The sequence below is a fragment of the Acanthochromis polyacanthus genome, chromosome 22, assembly GCF_021347895.1.
Source record: "Acanthochromis polyacanthus isolate Apoly-LR-REF ecotype Palm Island chromosome 22, KAUST_Apoly_ChrSc, whole genome shotgun sequence".
Taxonomy (NCBI): Eukaryota; Metazoa; Chordata; class Actinopteri; family Pomacentridae; genus Acanthochromis; species Acanthochromis polyacanthus.
This window is the reverse complement of record NC_067134.1, coordinates 6,868,543-6,890,705: the sequence shown is the minus strand read 5'-3', so window position 1 is coordinate 6,890,705 and position 22,163 is coordinate 6,868,543. Positions and strand designations below refer to the sequence as shown.

The 22,163-nt window shown below is 41.2% G+C and overlaps 1 protein-coding gene across 1 annotated transcript in view; it reads left to right on the top strand.

Annotated features, from left to right (window-relative positions):
- LOC110967986 (target of Nesh-SH3-like) overlaps window positions 1–22,163 on the top strand; it is a 40,046-nt gene that overhangs the window by 15,163 nt on the left and 2,720 nt on the right. Inside the window, 18 exon segments of the mRNA XM_051942329.1 lie at window positions 3,743–3,760; window positions 3,763–3,810; window positions 3,893–4,028; window positions 7,824–8,005; window positions 8,284–8,336; window positions 8,515–8,545; window positions 8,850–8,931; window positions 9,017–9,079; window positions 10,614–10,849; window positions 12,539–12,616; window positions 12,970–13,125; window positions 14,114–14,179; window positions 16,150–16,218; window positions 17,098–17,223; window positions 17,341–17,430; window positions 17,644–17,853; window positions 19,091–19,196; window positions 19,874–19,953. Coding sequence (XP_051798289.1) covers window positions 3,743–3,760; window positions 3,763–3,810; window positions 3,893–4,028; window positions 7,824–8,005; window positions 8,284–8,336; window positions 8,515–8,545; window positions 8,850–8,931; window positions 9,017–9,079; window positions 10,614–10,849; window positions 12,539–12,616; window positions 12,970–13,125; window positions 14,114–14,179; window positions 16,150–16,218; window positions 17,098–17,223; window positions 17,341–17,430; window positions 17,644–17,853; window positions 19,091–19,196; window positions 19,874–19,953 — 1,830 coding nt within the window.

The following is a 22,163-nucleotide window of genomic DNA, read 5'->3' as shown; positions in this document are numbered from 1 at the left end:
AAGGTTCGGGCAGTCCCAGAAGATATGCGTTGTGATCCCCAATAAGTCCACATTTTCTCCAGCATAAGTTTGTTTTAGTCATATTTAGAAACAATTAAATGGTGTCCTAAAATATCTAACATTCACTTTCCAAGAGAATTCTTTCCATGTTGGATTACTAATCAATTTTATGTCCATTTTCACACACCTGCTCCCATTCTTGGTCTTCAATTACTACATTCATTTCTAATTCCCACTTTTCTTTTACTTCAAGAAAACACCCTGACATATTTAATTTTAAACATTTGTACAGGTTGACACAATCTTATCACAATTACCCTCTTTCATGATCTTTAAGAAAAACCTTTCCTAATCTGTGGGTTGAATGTGGAGAGATGGCCATTCTCTGTGTGACATCAAATAACTTAAAATCTATAAAAATCTGAAGAAATCAAACCAGACTCCTTCTGGATCTGACTAAAGGACTTCAAATGTCCCCCTCGAATAAATCATCTATAAAACTGAGACCCTTCCCTTCCCATTCATGGAACCTTGAATCTACTTGTCCTGGTAAAAGTCTATGATTTGAGAATTTTTTATAGCCCTAGATATAGACTGAGGTGCGTTAATCTTTTTTCCTAATACTGCTCAACGCTTTTTGAGTGTAAGTTCATCCAAATATTAGAAATTTTGTACTGATGCCGCGTCTCTTTTAAACAGAGCGCATAAGCCTGCAGTGAAAATCCAGGGCATGAACTTTGTTCCAATGATAACCATGTAGTTTCTGCACTCTGTTTATCCATCCCTCCGCCCAGTAGTATAGATGTAAGTTTGGTAAATTAAGACCTCCATGGGCTTACTACTGGTCAGCTGAGAAAATTTAACTCTGGGTTTCTTTTGTTGCCAAATGAATGTAGAAATCCTTTTATGTATCTTTTTAAAGTTTTTTGAGGGATCCAAATAGGAAGGGACAAAAACAGATTAGCAGCCTGGGAAGAACATTCATTCTGACAGTTTCACGATTCTTCCAAAAAAGGAAGTGCAAATTTCCCATCTTGTAAATCTTTGTTGAATTTGATCAATCAGTTTTCCCATCGTTTGCCCTGTACACTGAGAAATATCCGAGGTAATAATAATTCCTAAATATCGGAACCCACGAGAAGACCAATTAAACTTGACTCGTTCAGAGAGCTCTAAAGGCCAGTTCCCTTTTATCATCATTGTTTGTAATGTTTTAATGTAGTTTGTCATATTTTACTGTAGTTTGTAGTATTTTACAGTAGTTTGTAATATTTTACTGTAGTTTGTAGTGTTTTACAGTAGTTTGTAGTATTTTACAGTAGTTTGTAGTATTTTACAGTAGTTTGTCATATTTTACTGTAGTTTGTAGTATTTTACAGTAGTTTGTAGTATTTACTGTACTTTGTAGTATTTTACAGTAGTTTGTCATATTTACAGTAGTTTGTAGTATTTTACAGTAGTTTGTAGTATTTTACAGTAGTTTAATATTTACTGTAGTTTGTAGTATTTTACAGTAGTTTAATATTTTACTGTACGTTGTAGTATTTTACAGTAGTTTGTCATATTTACAGTAGTTTGTAGTATTTTACAGTAGTTTAATATTTTACTGTAGTTTGTAGTATTTTACAGTAGTTTGTAGTATTTTACAGTAGTTTAATATTTTACTGTACTTTGTAGTATTTTACAGTAGTTTGTCATATTTTACAGTACTTTGTAGTATTTTACAGTAGTTTGTAGTATTTTACAGTAGTTGGTAGTATTTTATGTCACTTTGCTTTTAAAAGTCATTAAAAAACCCAACAGCAGAGAGAAAAGCTCAGGTGAAGGCAATGATGTCATCAGAGGGCGGGCTTGTTCCACCTGTTGAGCGATGGACATAAATGGAGCTTCCTGTCAGGTGTTTTAGGAGAAACAGCTGGAGGACGATTAGTTAGAAAAAAACAAACAAGAAGAATTCCTGAAATACCAAGAGAGATAACAAGAGAGTTTGTTCTCCTGAAGAACAAAAAAAGACGTCTGTTATAGAAACTGGTAGAACCTTATAGAAACCTGTAGAACTTATATAGAAAACCTGTAGAGCTTTTAAGAAAACTGTAGAACCTTATAGAAACCTGTGGAGCTTTAAAGAAAGCTGATAGAACCTTTATAGAAACCTGTAGAGCTTTAAAGAAAGCTGTAGAACCTTATAGAAACCTGTAGAACCTTATAGAACCTTGGAGCTTTAAAGAAACCTGTAGAGCTTTAAAGAAACGCTGTAGAACCCTTATAGAAACCTGTAGAGCTTTAAAGAAAGCTGTAGAACCTATATAGAAACCTGTAGAGCTTTAAAGAAAGCTGTAGAACCTTATAGAAACCTGTGGAGCTTTAAAGAAAGCTGTAGAACCTTATAGAATCCTGTGGAGCTTTAAAGAAAGCTGTAGAGCTTTAAGAGAAAACTGTAGAACCTTATAGAAACCTGTAGCACTTTATAGAAACCTGTAGAACCTTATAGAAACCTGTGGAGCTTTATAGAAAACTGTAGAATCTTATAGAAACCTGTAGAGCTTTAAAGAAGCTGTAGACCTTATAGAAACCTGTGGAGCTTTAAAGAAAGCTGTAGAGCTTTAAAGAATAACTGTTTAGAACCTTATAGAAACCTGTAGAGCTTTAAAGAAAAGCTGTAGAACCTTATAGAAACCTGTGGAGCTTTAAAGAAAGCTGTAGAGCTTTTAAAGAAAACTGTAGAACCTTATAGAACCTGTAGAACTTTATAGAAACCTGTAGAACCTTATAGAAACCTGTAGGCTTTAAAGAAAACGTAGAACCTTATAGAAACCTGTTTAGAGCTTTAAAGAAAACTGTAGAACCTTATAGAAACCTGTAGAGCTTTAAAGAAACCTGTAGAGCTTTAAAGAAACCTGTAGAACTTAATAGAACCTGTAGAACCTTATAGAAACCTGTAGAACTTTATAGGAAACCTGTAGAACCTTATAGAAACCTGTGGAGCTTTAAGAAAACTGATAGAACCTTATAGAAACCTGCTAGAAACTTAATAGAAACCTGTAGAACCTTATAGAAACTGTAGAACTTTTATAGAAACCTGTAGAACCTTATAGAAAACCTGTAGAGCTTAAAGAAAACTGTATAGAACTTTAAATAAACCTGTTAGAACTTAATAGAAACCTGTAGAACCTTATAGAAACCTGTAGAACGTTATAAGAAACCTGTAGAACTTATAGAAACCTGTGGAGCTTTAAAGAAAACTGTAGAACCTTATAGAAACCTGTAGAACTTAATAGAAACCTGTAGAACCTTACAGAAACCTGTAGAGGCTTTAAAGAAACTGTAGAACTTTAAAGAAACCTGTGGAGCTTTAAAGAAAACTGTAGAACCTTATAGAAACCTGTAGGCTTTAAAGAAAACTGTAGAACTTACAGAAACCTGTAGAGCTTTAAGAAACCTGTAGAACTTTAAAGAACCTGTAGAACTTTAATAAACCTGTAGAACTTAATAGAAACCTGTAGAACCTTATAGAAACCTGTAGAGCTTTAAAGAAACCTGTAGAACTTTAAATAAACCTGTAGAACTTAATAGAAACCTGTAGAACCTTAAGAAACCTGTGGAGCTTTAAATTAACTTGTAGAACCCTAAATAAACCTGTAGAACCTTACATGAACCTGTAGAAATTTATGTGGCAACTTATAGACACATGTAGAACCTTGTGGAAACAAGTAGAACTCACCAGAACCTGGTTTGGTTGCAGACGCTGAGCCCAAGTACCTGTGGCCGTCCAGCCAATCCCAGCCAACGACATGAAGAAACACTGCACAGGTAACCATGGAGATTTGAACTTTCATTATCTGCAGCACAGACGTTCTTGTTCCTGAAGAACAACGTTCTGACCTGTCAACAGGTAAAGTGAACCTGGGAGAAGCCTCTGCACCTGGTGAATCGGTTTCTGTGAGCCCCCACAGCGTTCTGTTGTCCTGGGGGAACCACCTGAAGACCCCCTACGATGGGAACATCATGAACGAGTGTCTGGAGGACGGGTCAGAACCTCATTTATCTACCAGAACCTCATTCATCTATCAGAACCTCATTCATCTAATAGAACCTCATTTATCTACCAGAACCTCATTTATCTATCAGAACCTCATTCATCTAATAGAACCTCATTTATCTACTAGAATCTCATTTATCTATCAGAACCTCATTTATCTATCAGAACCTCATTCATCTAATAGAACCTCATTTATCTACCAGAACCTTCATTTATCTACCAGAACCTCATTTATCTACCAGAATCTCATTTATCTATCAGAACCTCATTCATCTAATAGAACCTCATTATCTACCAGAATCTCATTTATCTACCAGAACCTCATTTATCCTACCAGAATCTCATTTATCTACCAGAATCTCATTTATCTATCAAGAACCTCATTCACTACTAGAACCTCATTTATCTACCAGGACCTCATTTATCTACCAGAACCTCATTCATCTACCAGAACCTCATTTATCTAATGAACCTCATTTATCTACCAGAACCTCATTTATCTACCAGAATCTCATTTATCTATCAGAACCTCATTCATCTACTAGAACCTCATTTATCTAACCAGAATCTCATTTATCTATCAGAACCTCATTTTATCTACCAGAACCTTCATTTATCTAATAGAACCCTCATTTATCTACCAGGACCTCATTTATCTACCAGAACCTCATTTATCTATAGAACCTCATTTATCTACCAGACCTCATTTATCTACCAGAACCTCATTCATCTACCAGAACCTCATTTATCTAATAGAACCTCATTTATCTACCAGAACCTCATTATCTACCAGAATCTCATTTATTCAATCAGAACCTCATTCATCTACTAGAACCTCATTTATCTACCAGAATCTCATTTATCTATCAGAACCTCATTCATCTACTAGAACCTCATTTATCTACCAGAATCTCATTTATCTATCAGAACCTCAATTCATCTAAATAGAACCTCATTCATCTATCAGAACCTCATCATCTAATAGGAACCTCATTTATCTACCAGAACCTCATTTATCTACCAGAACCTCATTTATCTACCAGAATCTCATTATCTATCAGAACCTCATTCATCTACTTAGAACCTCATTTATCTACCAGGACCTCATTTATCTACCAGAAACCTCATTCATCTACCAGGAACCTCATTATCTAATAGAACCTCATTTATCTAATAGAACCTCATTTATCTACCAGAACCTCATTTATCTACCAGAATCTCAATTACTATCAGAACCTCATTCATCTACTAGAACCTCATTTATCTATCAGAACCTCATTTATCTAATAGAACCTCATTTATCTACCAGGACCTCATTTATCTACAGAACCTCATTTATCTAATAGAACCTCATTATCATACCAGGACCTCATTTATCTACCAGAACCTCATTCATCTACCAGAACCTCATTTATCTAATAGAACCTCATTTATCTACCAGCAACCTCATTTATCTACCAGAATCTCATTTATCAATCAGAACCATCATTCATCTACTAGAACCTCATTTATCTACCAGAATCTCATTTATCTATCAGAACCTCATTCATCTAATAGAACCTCATTCATCTATCAGAACCTCATTCATCTAATAGAAGTCTCATTTATCTACCAGAACCTCATTTATCTACCAGAACCTCATTATCTACCAGAACCTCATTTATCTACCAGGACCTCATTTATCTACCAGAACCTCATTTATCTAATAGAACCTCATTATCTACCAGGACCTCATTATCTACCAGAACCTCATTCATCTACCAGAACCTCATTTATCTAATAGAACCTCATTTATCTAATAGAACCTCATTTATCTACTAGAACCTCATTTATCTACCAGAATCTCATTTATCTATCAGAACCTCATTCATCTAATAGAACCTCATTCATCTACCAGAACCTCATTTATCTAATAGAACCTCATTTATCTACCAGAAGCCTCATTTATCTGCCAGAACCTCATTTATCTCCCACATCCTTATTCATCTATCAGAACCTCATTTATCTATCAGAACCTCATTTATCTACCAGAATCCTCGATTCATCTATCAGAACCTCATTTATCTACCAGAACTATATTATTAAATACTGCTTCACTTTGTAGATGTTTTACTTTAGTTTGTAGTTGTTTCACTTCACTTTGTAGTTCTTTCCTGTCAGTTTACAGTTCTTTTACTGCAGTTTGTAATTGCTTTACTTCACTTTGTAGTTGTTTTACTTCAACTTGTAGTTGTATTTACTTCAGTTTGTAAGTTGTTTTACTTCAGTTTTGTAGTAGTTTTACTTGGGTTTGTGAGAAACAGTGTGGTTGTTTCATGAATCTGTAGTTGTTTTTATCGATGTGGTTGTTTTTCCGATCTACTTGTGTTAGACTTGTGTAGCAGAAACTTCCTGTTCCTCACATGTTCCTCATCAATCCGTCTCCAGGCAGCAGGACGTTGTCTGAACATGAAGGTTTTCAGGTTTTCAGTCTCTCTTTGTGTGTTTTTTCTGTGTATATTTGGACGTCCTTAACTCTTAAAGCTGGTCTTTGAATCTCCGAGGGCATGTTGAGAGATTTTTCACTGCTGCGATGCCGGCTCTGTTCCAGCTGGAGAAGTCTCTGGAACCCTGACTGTCTCTGCCACCCTTAGAGCTGAACACCGCCACCATTTGGATGCCAGAGTTAACAGCACACTCCTGGGCCTCCATGTTTCCACGCTGAGAGGTCACGGCAAAGAGAAACCACACGGATGAAGACGCTGCAACAGCTTCAGAGATGAAGTGACGACTTTTCAGGAACGTTTGGTCATCGACAGTTTCTTGTTCCTGCTTCTTCTCTGCAGCTGCAGCAGCTTCACTCTTTGGCTGATTTACCGCTTGTTTTCCAGCTCATTTCGTAACAACAACAACATGTAAAACGAACACAACCTGCTTTACTGTAACACAATTATCACGCTTCAGCTTCGACTCTGCTGATCATCCAGTTTTCTTGGAAGAGCTTCTTCTCTAATGAGCCTGCAGATCAGAATCCAGCTGGATGGCATGAAGCCTCATTATTCTGTCAGAGGAAAATTATTCCAACATAAAAACCGAGTTAGCTTCTCTCTGAACGTCTCAGACTCGTTTCCATGTTTGACTTTTGAAACAGCAACAACATCCTGTCGACTGTGGGACGCTTTTATCAGGAACATGTGATGAATGAGAGATTCCTGCCGCGTAAATCCACTTCGAGTAGATGGAAAGAACGACAAAATAATGTCAAATAACAAGAAAATAATGAAAAACAACTACAAAATTATGGAAAAGAACCTCAATATAATGGAAATCAACTACAACATAATGTATAGTAGTGTCTAGAACTAACGTAATAAAACTACAAGTTGTGTTACAGAACTGTTAGTTTTCATGCGTTAGAAGTTTAGTGAAAGTTTTACTTGCAAACTTTTCTGCATTTGGTTTATTTTGGAAGGCTTCAGTGACGTCAATTATAAATATAGAAGAATGACACAAGAACCCAGAGGAACACCTCATGACTTTCAGGATTATGGTTAGTTGTTTTCTACAGTTTGTAGAGTAACGAAACTAAACCATTGAACTAAATGTGTAGAGGACCGATGGGATAGAACCTGGAGAAACACCTCAAGACTTATAGGGTTAGGGTGACTTGTTTTTCTAGTTTGTAGAGTAATAGAACCAAATAACCAAACCATTGAACTAAACAGGTAGAGGACTGACGGTGGAACCCTGAGGAACACCTCCAGTAGCTCCAGCACATTCAGGTGTTTGTTCTGTTGTCCTTCAGGTTCTACACCATCCGCTACAGGGAGAGGAACAGGAAGTGGATCTACCAGACCTGCCCCACCAGCGACACCGTCATTGACAACCTGAAGCCCAACACTCCGTATGAGTTCGGCGTCCGATCCAACAAAGATGACCAGAGCGGGATGTGGAGCAAACCGGTGGTCCACAACACCAACATGGCCAGTAAGGTCTCCAAGTTCTAGAGGTTTAAACTGGACTTTATACTTCAAATTCTTCAAGTTCTAGAGGTTTACTCTTTAGACTGGACTTTAAACCTCAGTTTGTAGTTCTTTTATGTCAGTTTGTAGTGTTTTATGTCCATTTGCAGTTCTTTACGTCACCTTTAATTGTTATACAATAGTTTGTGGTTGTTTACTCCAATGTGAGGTGTTTTACTTCACTTTAAGTTGTTTTGCATCCTTTTTTGTGCCCTGATCTGGTTTCTTTCATCTTTTTTTCAGATAAAAACGCTCAGAAGCCATACAAGCTGCGTAATCCTCTGGCCAAGCCGCTGGTAAGTGACCTGCTGACCGTCATCTTCATGAAACGTTTATTCAACCTTAAACAAACCACAGAACATCTCAGAGCAGTGCACTCTGGGAGCTGTAGTCTCTGTCTAGTCTGGTTCTATAGACCTTCTCTGCTCTGTGAGGTTCTTCTAGATGCTGAAGCAGATTTTCTGTGTTTTTCAGAAGCCTCATGCCTTCTTCCCTCCTCGTCCTGGTAAGAACCGATATTCCTCAAAATGATCTCTGTTTCTTTTCTTCCTGGAATCTCTCAGACTGATAGACTAGAACACTCTGAAGATCTACAACTCCTACTTCTTCTGCTCTTGTTTGTTCTTGTCTACTCTTTGTTGTTGTTTTCTCTTTCTTCTTCTTCTACTGTTTTATTTCCTTCTTCTCGTCCTTCAGACTCCTCAGCAGATCCAGATGTTCTCCTTCCTTGTGTTCTGTTTGGTTCTTTGGTTCTCCAGAGCAGCAGCAGGACTTTCTGTTCTTCTTCTTCTTGTGTTTCCTGTTTGCAGCTCTCCATAACGGGACGAGGCCTCGGCTGTCCACGGTTCTGAAGAAGCCCGGTTTCCCCCGGAGCGCTGCGCCCGTCCTTTGGTGATTATCCTGTTCTGTTGTTTCTGGAGGAGTTCTCCTGGTTCTCCTCCTTCTTCTTCTCTTTCTGACCGTGTTGTTTCCACAGCGCCGCCAGAGATTCGACAGGAAAGCTCGGTCCAGCCGTCGCCGCCTCGCTCGGCGCCGCTCGGTAACGTCTCTAGCTCTAGTTTACCTGCTTGGCTGAGGGGGCGGGGCCAGCAGCCAGAGCCCGCTCTGATTGGCTGCATGTTGGCATGAGCCCAGTTAGAAAGTCGATGATGTCGCCGATGAGGTCGCCAGTAAGTTCACGTTGCCCCGCCCACCGCGACGACAAACCGGTCATGTGACCGACGCCTCGCTTCAGCGTCCAGCCGCCATGTTCCTCCTCCTTCTTCTTCTTCATCATCTTCTCCTTCTTCTTCTTGTGTTTCTTCTTCTCCTCCTCCTACTTCTTCTCCTTCTTCTTCTTGTGTTCTGTCAGCTCTGATCTGAGACCAGCTTTAGTTGTTGACATTCAGATTAACCATTAAATTAATGAACATGATAAATCCTTGGTTCATAAACAGTTTTATTAATAGCAGATCATTGGCCTCAGGAAACTTTTATTTTCTCCTCTCACTGACTTCCTATTGATCCAGTTCATTTGGGTCGACAGTTTTAATCTTCAGAGTTCTTCATTTTTACCACAAGTCTTTGTTTTAAATACTTTAGTCACAGTTTTTAAAGGATGTTTGAGCTACAGTTGACTTATTGAACCAAACAACAACATTTCAGACTAATTAATTCTTTGTAGTTGAGGTTTTATGGTTAAAGTTTGGTTTTACCTCAGTAGAAGGTTCTTTAAGATGGTCTCAGAGGAGCTTCCTTCAGTCCTCCTGCTGTCCTTCAGTCTGCATGGAGTCAGTCAGCATGAGGTTCAGTCGCAGACGCTGTCGGCTTCATCCGACACAAGACGCTCTGCACAGTTCAAAGTTTCCTCTTCTGTGTTTCTGAGATCGTCAGGACCAAAACCAAAGTTTTCTGTTTGAAACCTGAGCTGCTGTCTTTGAAAAAACCTCAATGTGACACCAGAAATACCACAAAACGCAGAAAGAACCAAACTCCTGTCATGTTTTAAGCCACTGTGGACCTATTTTTCCTCAAATTTGCTTCATTTTTTATTGATCCAATGTGTTTACAATTGTTTGAATTATCCAGTGAGTCCAGATGAAACCATCACAAAACCAAAGCAATCTTCAAATTCACACAAAAATTGTCCAGAATGATTTGAAATTTGTTTAGAATTACAGTTTTTGTGTCAGTTAGCACATTTTGGGTCATTTAAGATGGTTTTGAACTTCATCTTTTCTCTACTCTGATTGGCCACAGCTGAGTCAGTCAGAATCTTTATTTTTCATTTTATTTTTTACAGAATCTGGTTTAATTTTTTTGTGCATTTCTAACAAGAAAAATTCAGATTTTAGTGTCAGATTTGTTTCATTTTACTGACGGAACCAGAGACAAGAACCGCCTAAAAGTCTAAAGCTCTCTGTTTATATGGTTCCTTTCTGATAAAAAGTGTCGTTTTGGAGGTTTTTAAAGGCAGACTGACTCTGAAACCTGCAGATTCTCACAAGTTTGTCAGAATCGAGGTTTAAATAAACGATGAGGACCATAAAGTTGAACTCAAGCTGTCAGAAGAAGCTTCAGCTTGTTGCTTTGAGTCCTGAGATCTCGGTTCTTCTGTACTCTGTCGCTCCAGACAAAGGGAACTCTGTTAGAACCGACCCGGACCAGCCGGTGGACCTGCCCACTCCTGCCCTCCCCCACTTCCTGCCCACCAAAGCCCCGCCTACCACCACCACCCCCCTTTATAAAATCCCCTCTGACGGCGAACCGCTTCCTGTCCAGACCACTAAGACGCCCTCTAGCGAACCCGAGAAGAATCAAAACACTGCTGGTAAATCACCAAACTTTCCTTTTCTTCTTCTGTCGCCTTTTCCTGGGAGTTTCCTGGTCAACAACATCTACGTTTGGTGTTTAAAGCAGCGATGCTTTATCTCCAAAACATTTAGAACAACATCTGCAAGCAGTTGCACTTTTAGCACCAAGCTGCTGTTTCTTTTCACACATTTACCTCCTTGTTTCTCTGAAAAGTCACCTTCAAACAGCTTTAATCGATTTTAAAAATGCAAAAGTTACTTTTAAAAAGACAAATCCTGAGTTAGAACTTTTTGAAACCGACAGTTTGTTCATTAAAAGGTTCTGTTGCTTTAATATAAAATAGTGTTATCTGCAAAGACGCGCACTTTTAACACCAAGCTGCTGTTTGTTTTCACACATTTACCACCTCATGTCTCTGAAAAGTCACCTTCAAACAGCTTTAGTGACTTTTAAAAATGCAGAATTTACTTTTTAAAAAGATGAGTCTAAATAAGAGCATGCTTTGTTCATTAGAAGGTTCTGTTACTTTAATGGAAATTAGAGTGTCATCTGCAAACGGACACACTTTTAGTACCAAACTGTTGTTTTAAACTTCAAAGCTGAACAAAGTTAAAGGTGATAAATTTTACCTTCTTTCTACTGAGGTTTATCTGTGGATTTACAAAACTTTCTTAGAGTATCAGTGAAGTAATAATCCATAATATATATTCAAAAACGTTGACTAAAATATCCCAAAATGTTAATAAAACGTCTGTAAAACACTATTGTCGAAAAGTATATCAAAATATATTAATTAAAAAATAATAATAATAAAATATAAGACATAATTTCTAAAATGTCCAAAATATGAATGAATTGTTGAAACATAATTATAAATTGTACGAAGAAAATTGACAAAATGATACACAGTATTTTTACATTTTGTAGATTTTAGGTTTTTGTTGAAGAAATGCCTGAAGGACTTCTACAAAATGAACCGTGTCGTCTGCAAACAGTCGCACTTGTAGGACCAAACTGCTGTTTTAAATGTTAGACGGAGTTTAAGGTGGTAATTTACACCTTTCCCCCACTGGTGATGACATAGAGTTTAAAAGCCTTTTAAAGTAAAAATAAAGTCATTTCATCTGTTTTTTTTACACTTTCTAGGTTTGAAAGGGCAATTTATTTGTGGTCAGTTGTTTTTAAAATCAAACATTTTCAACAAAAGTCTGCAGGACTTCTATAGAAGCAAGAGTGTCATCTGGAAAGAGTCGCACATTTAGTACTAAACTGTTGTAAACTTCAAAGTTTAACCAAGTTAAAGGTGCTCATTCTCCCTCCGCTGATGTTTATCTGTGGTTTTACAAACCTTTCTTAGAGTATCAGTGAAGTAATAATCAATAACATATGTCCAAAAACATTGATTAAAATTTCCCAAAGTATTAACAAAATGTCTGAGAAAATGTCTGTTTTTACATTTTCTGGATTTGAAAGTATAATGTAATGTAGATTTTGGTCATACTCATTTTTAAAATTTTACATTTTCAATTAAAGGACGTCTACAGAAACAAGAGTGTCATCTGCAAAAAGTCTGACCGAATATTTCACTTTTCACAGTGTTTCCATGTAACCTCCTCAAACGTTTTCTGGTTTTAATCCAACAGGTCGTCTCTGAAAGTGAACTTGTCTGAGTTCTGTGGAGTTCAACCTTCTTTTTCCCTCACAGCTTTCAGCCAGTCACAGGACGGCTCCTCGCTGCTGGGATCAGCGTTTGCCAATGAGAGAGCCAGAGCTAACAGCTGGGGTAATAAAGACCTCCAACCTGCTGCCTCTGCTCGCTCTTCTCCTGTCTGCTGTTCATCCGTTTTGTTCCCTCGAGCTTCCAGGCAGCTTCCAGTCAAACCTGCAGTACCGTTTCTGTCCACAGGACAGCTGCGTTCCATCTGCATGCAGCACAATCTGCCAGTCATGGTGCCCAAAGCCATCAGCAGCTTCAATGACTGCCCTTTCACATGTTGTGGCGCTCATCCGTTCATCCGTTCATCCACCATTTAAACCTCATGGTCCATCACTAACTGCTCAGGCTGCTGCAGCTCGCTTCTCTACCGGCCTAAAGACCAGACCAGACTGTAACTGGGGAACTTTCTCATCTCTTAGGTTCCAGCAGGAACCCGGCGCTGACTTTACAGCCCTTCGACCCGGCAGCATCCATGGTTGGATCGATGAGGCCTCCAGTCAGAAAGCCCCTCTTTCCCTTCTCTAAGGGCATCAGACGGCCCAGTAGCTCCTCCCCGACCTCAGGGATACTCGGGGGTAAACCTCCCCATACTTCCTGTTTCTGTACTTCCTGTTTCTGATACTGTTTTCTGACTGAGTTCCAGGTTTATTCTCCAAGAATCACATAAACACCAACTGTTTCCAAACGGAATCACCTCACAGTAATCAGATTACTGCGAAGTAGGACAGTATTTGTTCTGATGGTAAAATTAAAAGTTCACCGTCACACTTCTTCACTGTCAGGACCATGCATCCACTGTGGTAGTCCTGGTCAAATTCTCACCAAACATCTGGACTCCATCTGAGCCCAACTCATTGATCTTCATCTGACCAAAGTTCTCCAGCATCCATCAGGCTTCTTCTCATGTTCTTCAGCAAACTTTCATCTGGAAGCTCTGATTAGTGGTACTATGACTTCTTCTAGACCCCCTGATTAGTGGTACTATGACTCCTTCTAGACCTCCTGATTAGTGGAACTATGACTCCTTCTAGACCTCCTGATTAATGGTACTATGACTTCTTCTGTACCTGCTGACATAGATAGACCCAGTCCATAGGTCCAGAACTGAGAAGGCTCTGCTGTTAGAAGTAATCTGATTACTGTTTGATGGTCTGTCATTAATGAAGCTACATTCAGTGCAAAGACTGATTGATTTTTGTTGTTTGAAAATGGTTTTGGATGAAACATGCAAACAACCATCATCACTGACAGTCTATAAATGAGTCATCTGGAGGTTCTCAGCAACGTTCTTCTGTTCACTTCATGTTGTTTTAACATTCTTTACATCCTGAATGTGTCTCAAAGTGATGTTCTCAACTTCCACACTTTCCTTCTGATTGAATGAACCTGAACAACCAAACGAGTCCAGATGATGTTTTGTGAAAGTCCAAATAAACCAGACCTGAAGCTGGATATTTGGTAGATGTTGAACTAGAACCTTGGATACCATGACGTCTGCTGGTGTCTGAAGGACTCGGTTGGTTGTCGGTTCTTCCCATCGTAACGCTGCTTCTCTCCCTGCAGTAAACCGGCAGCACCACCGGGGCGTTTCCCCGCCAAAGCCAGCCTTATGGTCCCGACCTGGACTCGGTAAAGACCCGTCTGTCTTCTGTGTTCGATCGCTAACGTCCACTCTATGTTCCCGTGTTCCTTTAACGTCCGTCAGTCCATCCTCCATGTTCATTTTCTTCACCACAGAACCAGCAGAGAAACCTTCAGCTCCATCCAGATAACAAGTTCATTCCAGTTTCCTGTTTGTTTCCTCTTTATTAACCCCTCAGCTCCCGCAGTGTCTCACTTTTACTCACTGTTGACTTGTTTTTACTCACTGTGGGCTCATTTATCCTCTCTGTTGGCTCGTTTTCTTCATTGTTGACTCATTTTACACCATTATGGGCTCGTTTGTTTTCACTCTGTTCTCATTTTTCCTCACTGTGGGTCCAGTTTGTTCATCGTTGACTCATTTTTCCTCATTGTGGCCTCTTTTCTCCTCATTATTGGGTCATGTTTGCTCTCTGCTCGTCAGCTGTAGGAAGATGTTTCTCTGTGCTGAATGGATCTTTTGGATCTCTGGTTTCTTGTCATGTGACTGTTGGTTGAGTCTGTTATGATTTTGCGATTTTGTCGAGTTCAGTGTTTTTATTTATTTTTTTAAACTCTGAGCTTTCCATCCATCCATCCATCCATCCATCCATCCATCCATCCATCCATCCATCCATTCTCTATACACCGCTTCATCCTCACTGGGGTCATGGGGGTGCTGGAGTCTATCCCAGCTGACTCGGGTGAAGGCAGGGGACACCCTGGACAGGTCACCAGTCTGTCACAGGGCTACATATACAGACACACAATCACACTCACATTCACACCTACGGACAATTTAGAGTAACCAATTAACCTCAGCATGTTTTTGGACTGTGGGAGGAAGCCGGAGTACCCGGAGAAAACCCACGCATGCACAGGGAGAACATGCAAACTCCATGCAGAAAGATCCCAGGCCGGGACTTGAACCGGGGATCTTCTTCCTGCAAGGCGACAGTGCTAACCACTACTCCACTTTGAGCTTTGATTTGGTTAATTTTCTGGGTTGAGCCACGCGTCAATGATGAGTAGTTCAAGGACTGTCGGAAAGTAGTAACTCTACAGATTCTGTCTGTTTTCAGAATTAATTCGATAAACGAACCTCCTGCACAAAATAAGCTTGTTGGGAAAAAAAGAAAAAAGAATCCGCTGCAGAGTTGAGGGAGTTGATGAGTCTAAATTCTGTGATTTCAGATTCTTGGCTCTGAATATTTCCGATTTCCATTCATGTCGTTCCTATCTTTGTGGTTTTGTTGCGTTTCTTTGTGGTTTCGTTGCGTTTCTGCAGTTTTGTTGTGTCTTTTTGTGGTTTTGTTGCGTCTTTTTGTGGTTTTGTTGCATCTCTGGTTTTGTTGCGTCTCATGTCTCTTTGTGTTTTGCTGCATCTCCTTGTTGATTGGTGCCTCTCTTTTGTTGTGGTTCGTTGTGTTTCATTGTGTTTGTTGCTCGGTTGTGAACGCTGCGAGCCTTAGAGTTGTGTAGAAGTCGTCACGTGAAGCCGGACTCGGCCAGTTTTCTGTTGTTTAGTTTCTAGAGAAAGTTCAACAGCATTTGCTGTAATCAGAGTTTCTTCCAACAGTAACAGAAGGTTTGAGCAGAACCCAGAGACTGAAAGAACAGCAAACACGTTCCCCTGCAGCTGATTGGGAGGAATGTGTCTGTGTTGTTTCATGTTTCAGGGCTCCATCCTTCATGTTTCTGCCGTTTGTTCCCTTCAGTCCTGGACTCAGTTCAAGTCCTTGATTGTGAAGAATTTTGGCCGGAGGTTTAATTGGCTGCAGGTTGTGGAGGTCCGTCTGAGAAACTCTCATAGAATTACCGAGACTGATCGTGTTTTCAGGCTCGTTTGGAAGCAGATGCAGCTTCGGTGAAAAAGCTGATTTTCCAGCAGATTAGAGAGACGAGGAACTTTTACCTGATTTAAAAGAAAACTGTGGAAACTTCACAGCTGAGAACCCGATCTGCTCTGTTTGGTCCAGGATCTCCAGCTAGGCCATCCATTCAGATCAACAAGAAGCCCAACCTGGTGGGGAAACCCGGAGACACAGGTAACACACCTGTACACACAGGAAACACACCTGTATAGATGGTAGCACACCTGTACACATAGGCGTCAGTTTAGGGGGGGGGGGACGGTGGGGATGTGTCCCCCCCACTTTTTGTCAGGGGTCATTTTGTCTCCAACACATTCAAGTTCTTCACATGTAAGCCGTTGTAAGCCCAGTTATTTTCAGCAGTATAGAAAATTCCGACGCTCCTGAACGCACCATCCGCACTCGGCCGAGAGTTACACAGACACGCAGCACACCTTCATGAGGTTAAACAAAAAAAAAAAAAAAACACGCAGATGCTAAATTTGCGCCTGTGCCAAGTGGAAGCTCCGACCAGAGGCGTGCAGGGGCAGAATTTCGGCCCGGGAGAATTAGTTCTATAGCGGCCCACAGACCCTTCTACCTGTATGTACCGATAGTTCAACAGCTTGAGCCTCCGCCTTTGGTGCGGTGGTTGTGAGTTCAAGCCCAGCTTGTAGCATTTTGCCGCCGTTCTTCGACATTTTCTCAAAGTGCTGTGGTCTCCATCCCCCCCACTTTTAAAAACAAACTGACGCCCTTACACCTGTATAGATGGTAACACATCTGTACACACAGGAAACACACCTGTATAGATGGTAACACACCTGTACACACAGATAACACACCTGTAGAGACAGTAGCACACCTGTATAGATGGTAACACACCTGTACACACAGGAAACACACCTGTATAGACAGTAATACACCTGTATAGATGGTAACACATCTGTATAGATGGTAACACACCTGTACACACAGTAATACACCTGTATAGATGGTAGCACACCTGTATAGACAGGTAACACCTGATCTACCTGCCAGTTCTCCTCTCTTCATTTTTCTTGTTTTCTTCAGATAAAGTGAACAACTTGAAGCAAACTGACAAGCTGCCAATCCTGAAGCCCAAAGTCCCGGCAGCGACGGCCAAACCAACCAAACCGGAGCGTAAACACACCACGACCGTCGCCCCGGCAACCGCAGGTACCGGAGTTCATCAGATCTAATAAGCTCCATGTCTGTGGTTCCTGTTGGAACACCGGTAGGTTCCTGCAGGTTCTCAGTCTCTCTCTGGTTTCTTCTTCTGCTGTGTTCCTCCAGTGACTCGACAGGAATCCTGGGAAGACTCAGACCTTTTTAAATCCCAGCCAACCTCCGACGTTGACGCCCTGGGAAAGAAACGCTTCGTAGGTGAGTCAGAACCAGCACAAGGCAAAACAGAAGTCAGCTCTGTTCTACTGTAACTCTGTAGTAACTCTGTAGTACCTCTACTGTTACTCTGTAGTAACTCTGTAGTACCTCTACTGCTAATCTGTGGTACCTCTGTGATACCTCTACTGTAACTCTGTACTAAATCTGTAGTACCTCTGTAGTACCTCTACTGTAACTGTACTCCCTCCTCAGCGCCTCACGTCGTCTACCAGACCGGGAAGAAGCCGGAGGAACCCTGCTCCATCACCTCATCCCTCAACTACTTCCCCGAGGCCGAACCCGGCGAGACCAACGTGACGTCTCCACCCAGGACGCCGCCATCCAACCTGACGGTGGTGACGGTGGAGGGATGTCCGTCCTTCATCATCCTAGACTGGGAGAAGACGGACAACGACACCACCGGTAAGAACCTCCAGCAGAACATCTGGAATGTTGTAGAGCAGGGGTGTCAAGATCCGTTCCTGGAGGTCCACTATCCTGCATGTTTTAGATGTTTCCCTCTTCCAACACACCTGATTCAAATGATCAGCTTATCATCAAGCTCAGCAGAAGCCTGATAACGAGCTGATCATTTGAATCAGCTGTGTTGGAAGAGGGAAACATCTAAAACATGCAGGATAGTGGCCCCCCAGGAACGGATCTTGACACCCCTGTTGTAGAGGAACCAGGAGCGTCAGACTGACTTCAGACCTTCACTTCTACCCAGAGATCAGCAGAAAACTCTCTTCAGGTTAACATTAGCTTAGCACAAACACTGACAGCAGAGGGAAACTGCTAGCATCCCTTCAGCAAAGTGAAGAATACCCATGTCTGTTAACTAACTAGCACCTACAAGCTAACTGTTAGCAATGACATTTTGGGAAGCCATCGGTGTGTCTATTGTTAGCCTAACTTAGCCTAAAGACTGGAGCTTTGGGAGACTGCTAGCTTAGCACAAAGACATTAGATGGAGAGCACTTGTTAGCCTAACTTAGCAACAAGTGCAGAGAGACAGGGCCAAGCTTTTAGCCTACTTTAGCAAAAAGGCAAGAGGCAGTTGGAAATGGTTTGCCCAGCTTAACACAAAGATAGGAAGGGGGTGCAATTATTAGCAAAGCTTAGCACAAGGACAGGAGATGGAGAAGCTGTTAGCATAGCTTAGCACAAGGACAGGAAGTGCGGAAATTGTTAGCTTAGCACAAACATAGGAGGTTGGTGGAAACTCTTAGCATAGCTTAGCACAAGGACAGGAGCTCAGGGAAAGCTGTTAAGCTAGCTTAGTTCAAAGACTGGAAGACAGAGGCAACTTTTAGCCTAGTTTAGTATCAAGACTGGAGGCAGGGAACAAAACTGTTAGCCTAGCTTAGCACAAAGGATTGGCCAGGAGAAACTGTTTGCCTTACTTAGCACAAAGATAGGAAGCAGGATTAAGCTGTTATAGCTTAGCACACAGACAAGGTGAGACTTCTAGCTTGATGTGAGATGTGTAAGCTGTTAGTCTAGCTTAGCACAAAGACAGGAAGTGGGGGGAAACTTTTAGCCTAGCTCCGTGGGAACAAGAGATATCCACCTTTCAGCAGGAGGTGCAATAGGTGTAGCAGTAGCTAGCAAAGAAGCTAAGTGTTTGGCTAACTAGCAGTTTGTTTGCGCTGGTTCTCAGAGTATGAAGTGATCTCCACGGCTAAAGGACCAGACGGCGAGCAGGTTTCCATCCTGACCACCAACCAGACGCACACCGCTGTGGAGAACCTCAAACCTGAGAGCAGGTGAGTCACACCTGTCAACGAAATCAGGAAAAGTTTGTTGATTGTGCTCATTTTTAGCTCTTCAGCACTTTTTTCTATATTATGGTCCACTGTTTAGATTTAATTTTATTTAATGAATTTTATGGCCTTAAGAACAGGAAGTGTTAGAAAACTGTTAGCTTTGCTTCGCACAAAGATAATAGGTGGAGGGAAACTGTTAACCTTGCTAGCAGAAAGACAAGAGGTGGAGGGAAACTGTTAGCTTAGCTTAGCACAAAGGCAGGAATCAGGAGGGACACTATTAGCCTAGCTTAGCACAAAGGCATGATGTGGGGGAGAAGGAAACTGTTAACGGAGCTTTTCACAAACGTACAATGTGAGGGAAACTGTTAGCCTAGCTTAGCACAAAGACATGCAAGCAAGAAGATTTAGCTGCAGTACATTTAAAATAACTGTAATTACACAGAACACTGAAATAAAATCAAAAAGACTAAATTCAAGGAAATACGCTTTTAGGTACACCTGAATATAACTTCAACACTTCTTCTGTGTTCCATGGAGCATCATGTCTGAAATATAGCTGCTTGTTGTTCAACAATCAGTCCAAACTCTTAATGAACAATAAAATAAAAAGAGAAAGAGTGGTCCAAAATGTTCCTCCAGTGTTTTCTGATCCTCACGTTTTTTCTGTTTCTCAGTTATGAGTTCAAGGTGAAACCGAAGAACGAGCTGGGTGCAGGTCCTCCCAGCGAGCCGGTGTCCTTCAACACCGAGTCTGGTACGGTTCTACCTAATTCACATCACCAGAACCGAGCTCAGGCTGCACATGAAGCCACCAGCAGGGGGCGACTCTAAAACACCCAGTCATAGTTGATCTGACATCCTGAGCCCTCTTCTACACTCAACAAAAACATAAACGCAACACTTTTGTTTTTGATCCCATTTTTTATGAGATGAACTCCAAGATCTAAAACTTTTTCCACATACACAATATCAGCATTTCTCTCCAATATTGTTCACAAATCTGTCTAAATCTGTGATAGTGAGCACTTCTCCTTTGCTGAGATAATCCATCCACCTCACAGGTGTGCCATATTAAGATGCTGATTAGACACCATGATTAGTGCACAGGTGTGCCTTAGACTGCCCACAATAAAAGGACACTCTGAAAGGTGCAGTTTGGTTTTATGGGGGGGGGGGTCCACTCCTCTTCTCTTCAATATCTGTGCGAAGTTGCTGGATATTGGGGGGAACTGGTACACGCTGTCGTATACGCCGATCCAGAGCATCCCAAACATGCTCAATGGGTGACATGTCCGGTGAGTCTGCTGGCCATGCAAGAACTGGGACGTTTTCAGCTTCCAACAATTGTGTACAGATCCTTGCAACATGGGGCCGTGCATTATCCTGCTGCAACATGAGGTGATGTTCATGTTGTATGGCACAACAATGGGCCTCAGGATCTCGTCACGGTATCTCTGTGCATTCAAAATGCCATTGCACCTGTGTTCTTGGTCCATAACAGACGCCTGTCCGTACCATAACCCCACCGCCACCATGGGCCACTCCATCCACAACATTGACATCAGAAAACCGCTCACCCACACGACACCACACACGCTGTCTGCCATCTGCCCTGAACAGTGAAACTGGGATTCATCCGTGAAGAGAGCACCTCTCCAACGTGCCAGACGCCATCCAATGTGAGCATTTGTCCACTCAAGTCGGTTACGACGACGAACTGGAGTCAGGTTGAGACCCCATGAGAACGACGAGCAGCAGATGAGCTTCTCTGAGACGCTTTCTGACAGTTTGTGCAGAAATTCTTTGGTTCTGCAAACCGATTGTTTCAGCAGCTGTCAGTGGCTGGTCTCAGACCATCTTGGAGGTGAACATGCTGGATGTGGAGGTCCTGGGCTGCTGTGGTTACACGTGGTCTGTGGTTGTGAGGCTGGTTGGATGTACTGCCAAATTCTCTGAAACGCCTTTGGAGACGGCTTATGGTAGAGAAATGAACATTCAATACACCAGCAACAGCTCTGGTTGACATTCCTGCTGTCAGAATGCCAATTGCACGCTCCCTCAAATCTTACCACATCTATGGCCTTGTGCTGTGATAAAACTGCACCTTTCAGAGTCTCCTTTTATTGTGGGCAGTCTAAGGCACACCTGTGCACTAATCATGGTGTCTAATCAGCATCTTGATATGGCACACCTGTGAGGTGGGATGGATTATCTCAGCAAAGGAGAAGTGCTCACTATCACACATTTAGACAGATTTGTGAACAATATTTGAGAGAAATGGTGATAATGTGTATGTGGAAAAAGTTTCAGATCTTTGAGTTCATCTCATAAAAATGGGAACAAAAACAAAAGTGTTGCATTTATATTTTTGTTGAGTGTATGTAAATGAGAATATCTTCAGCGTACAGTTGACTACAGAGTTAGTTTCAGATTGAAGAAATAGAGTGACAGGAAAGAACGAGTGTGTTCAGGTGTGCTCAGGTCTAACAGCACACCTTCACCTGGACTCACATCTGAACTCATCATGGACGAAACTTTCTAACAGCCAGCAGGGGGCAGTAAGAAATCTAAGATGACAATGATTTTCCTTCAGCTGTCAGATTCATACTAAAATACACTTTAAAGTGGAGGATGTTTTACGTCCTCGAGTTTTCTGTAAGATCCTCACTTTACTCGTTACATCTGGTTTAAAAACACAAGATGCCAGACTCTTTCTAACGATCAACAGTCCAACAGGTGACGTCACCATGGTTGCGTCCAACTTTGGATAAAACCAGTTGAAGCTGAAAACTTTCGTCCAGATGGACCTTTAAAATCTACATTCCTGACTTTCCTAGCTAACTCGAAGGTTGTTTAGTGGTGACTGAACGTTTGTTCCAACCACAGAAATCATCCATATAGATCCTGTTTAAGGTCCGTCTGAGGAACTAACACCATTTTTCTGTTCTCTCGATGTTCTCGTCC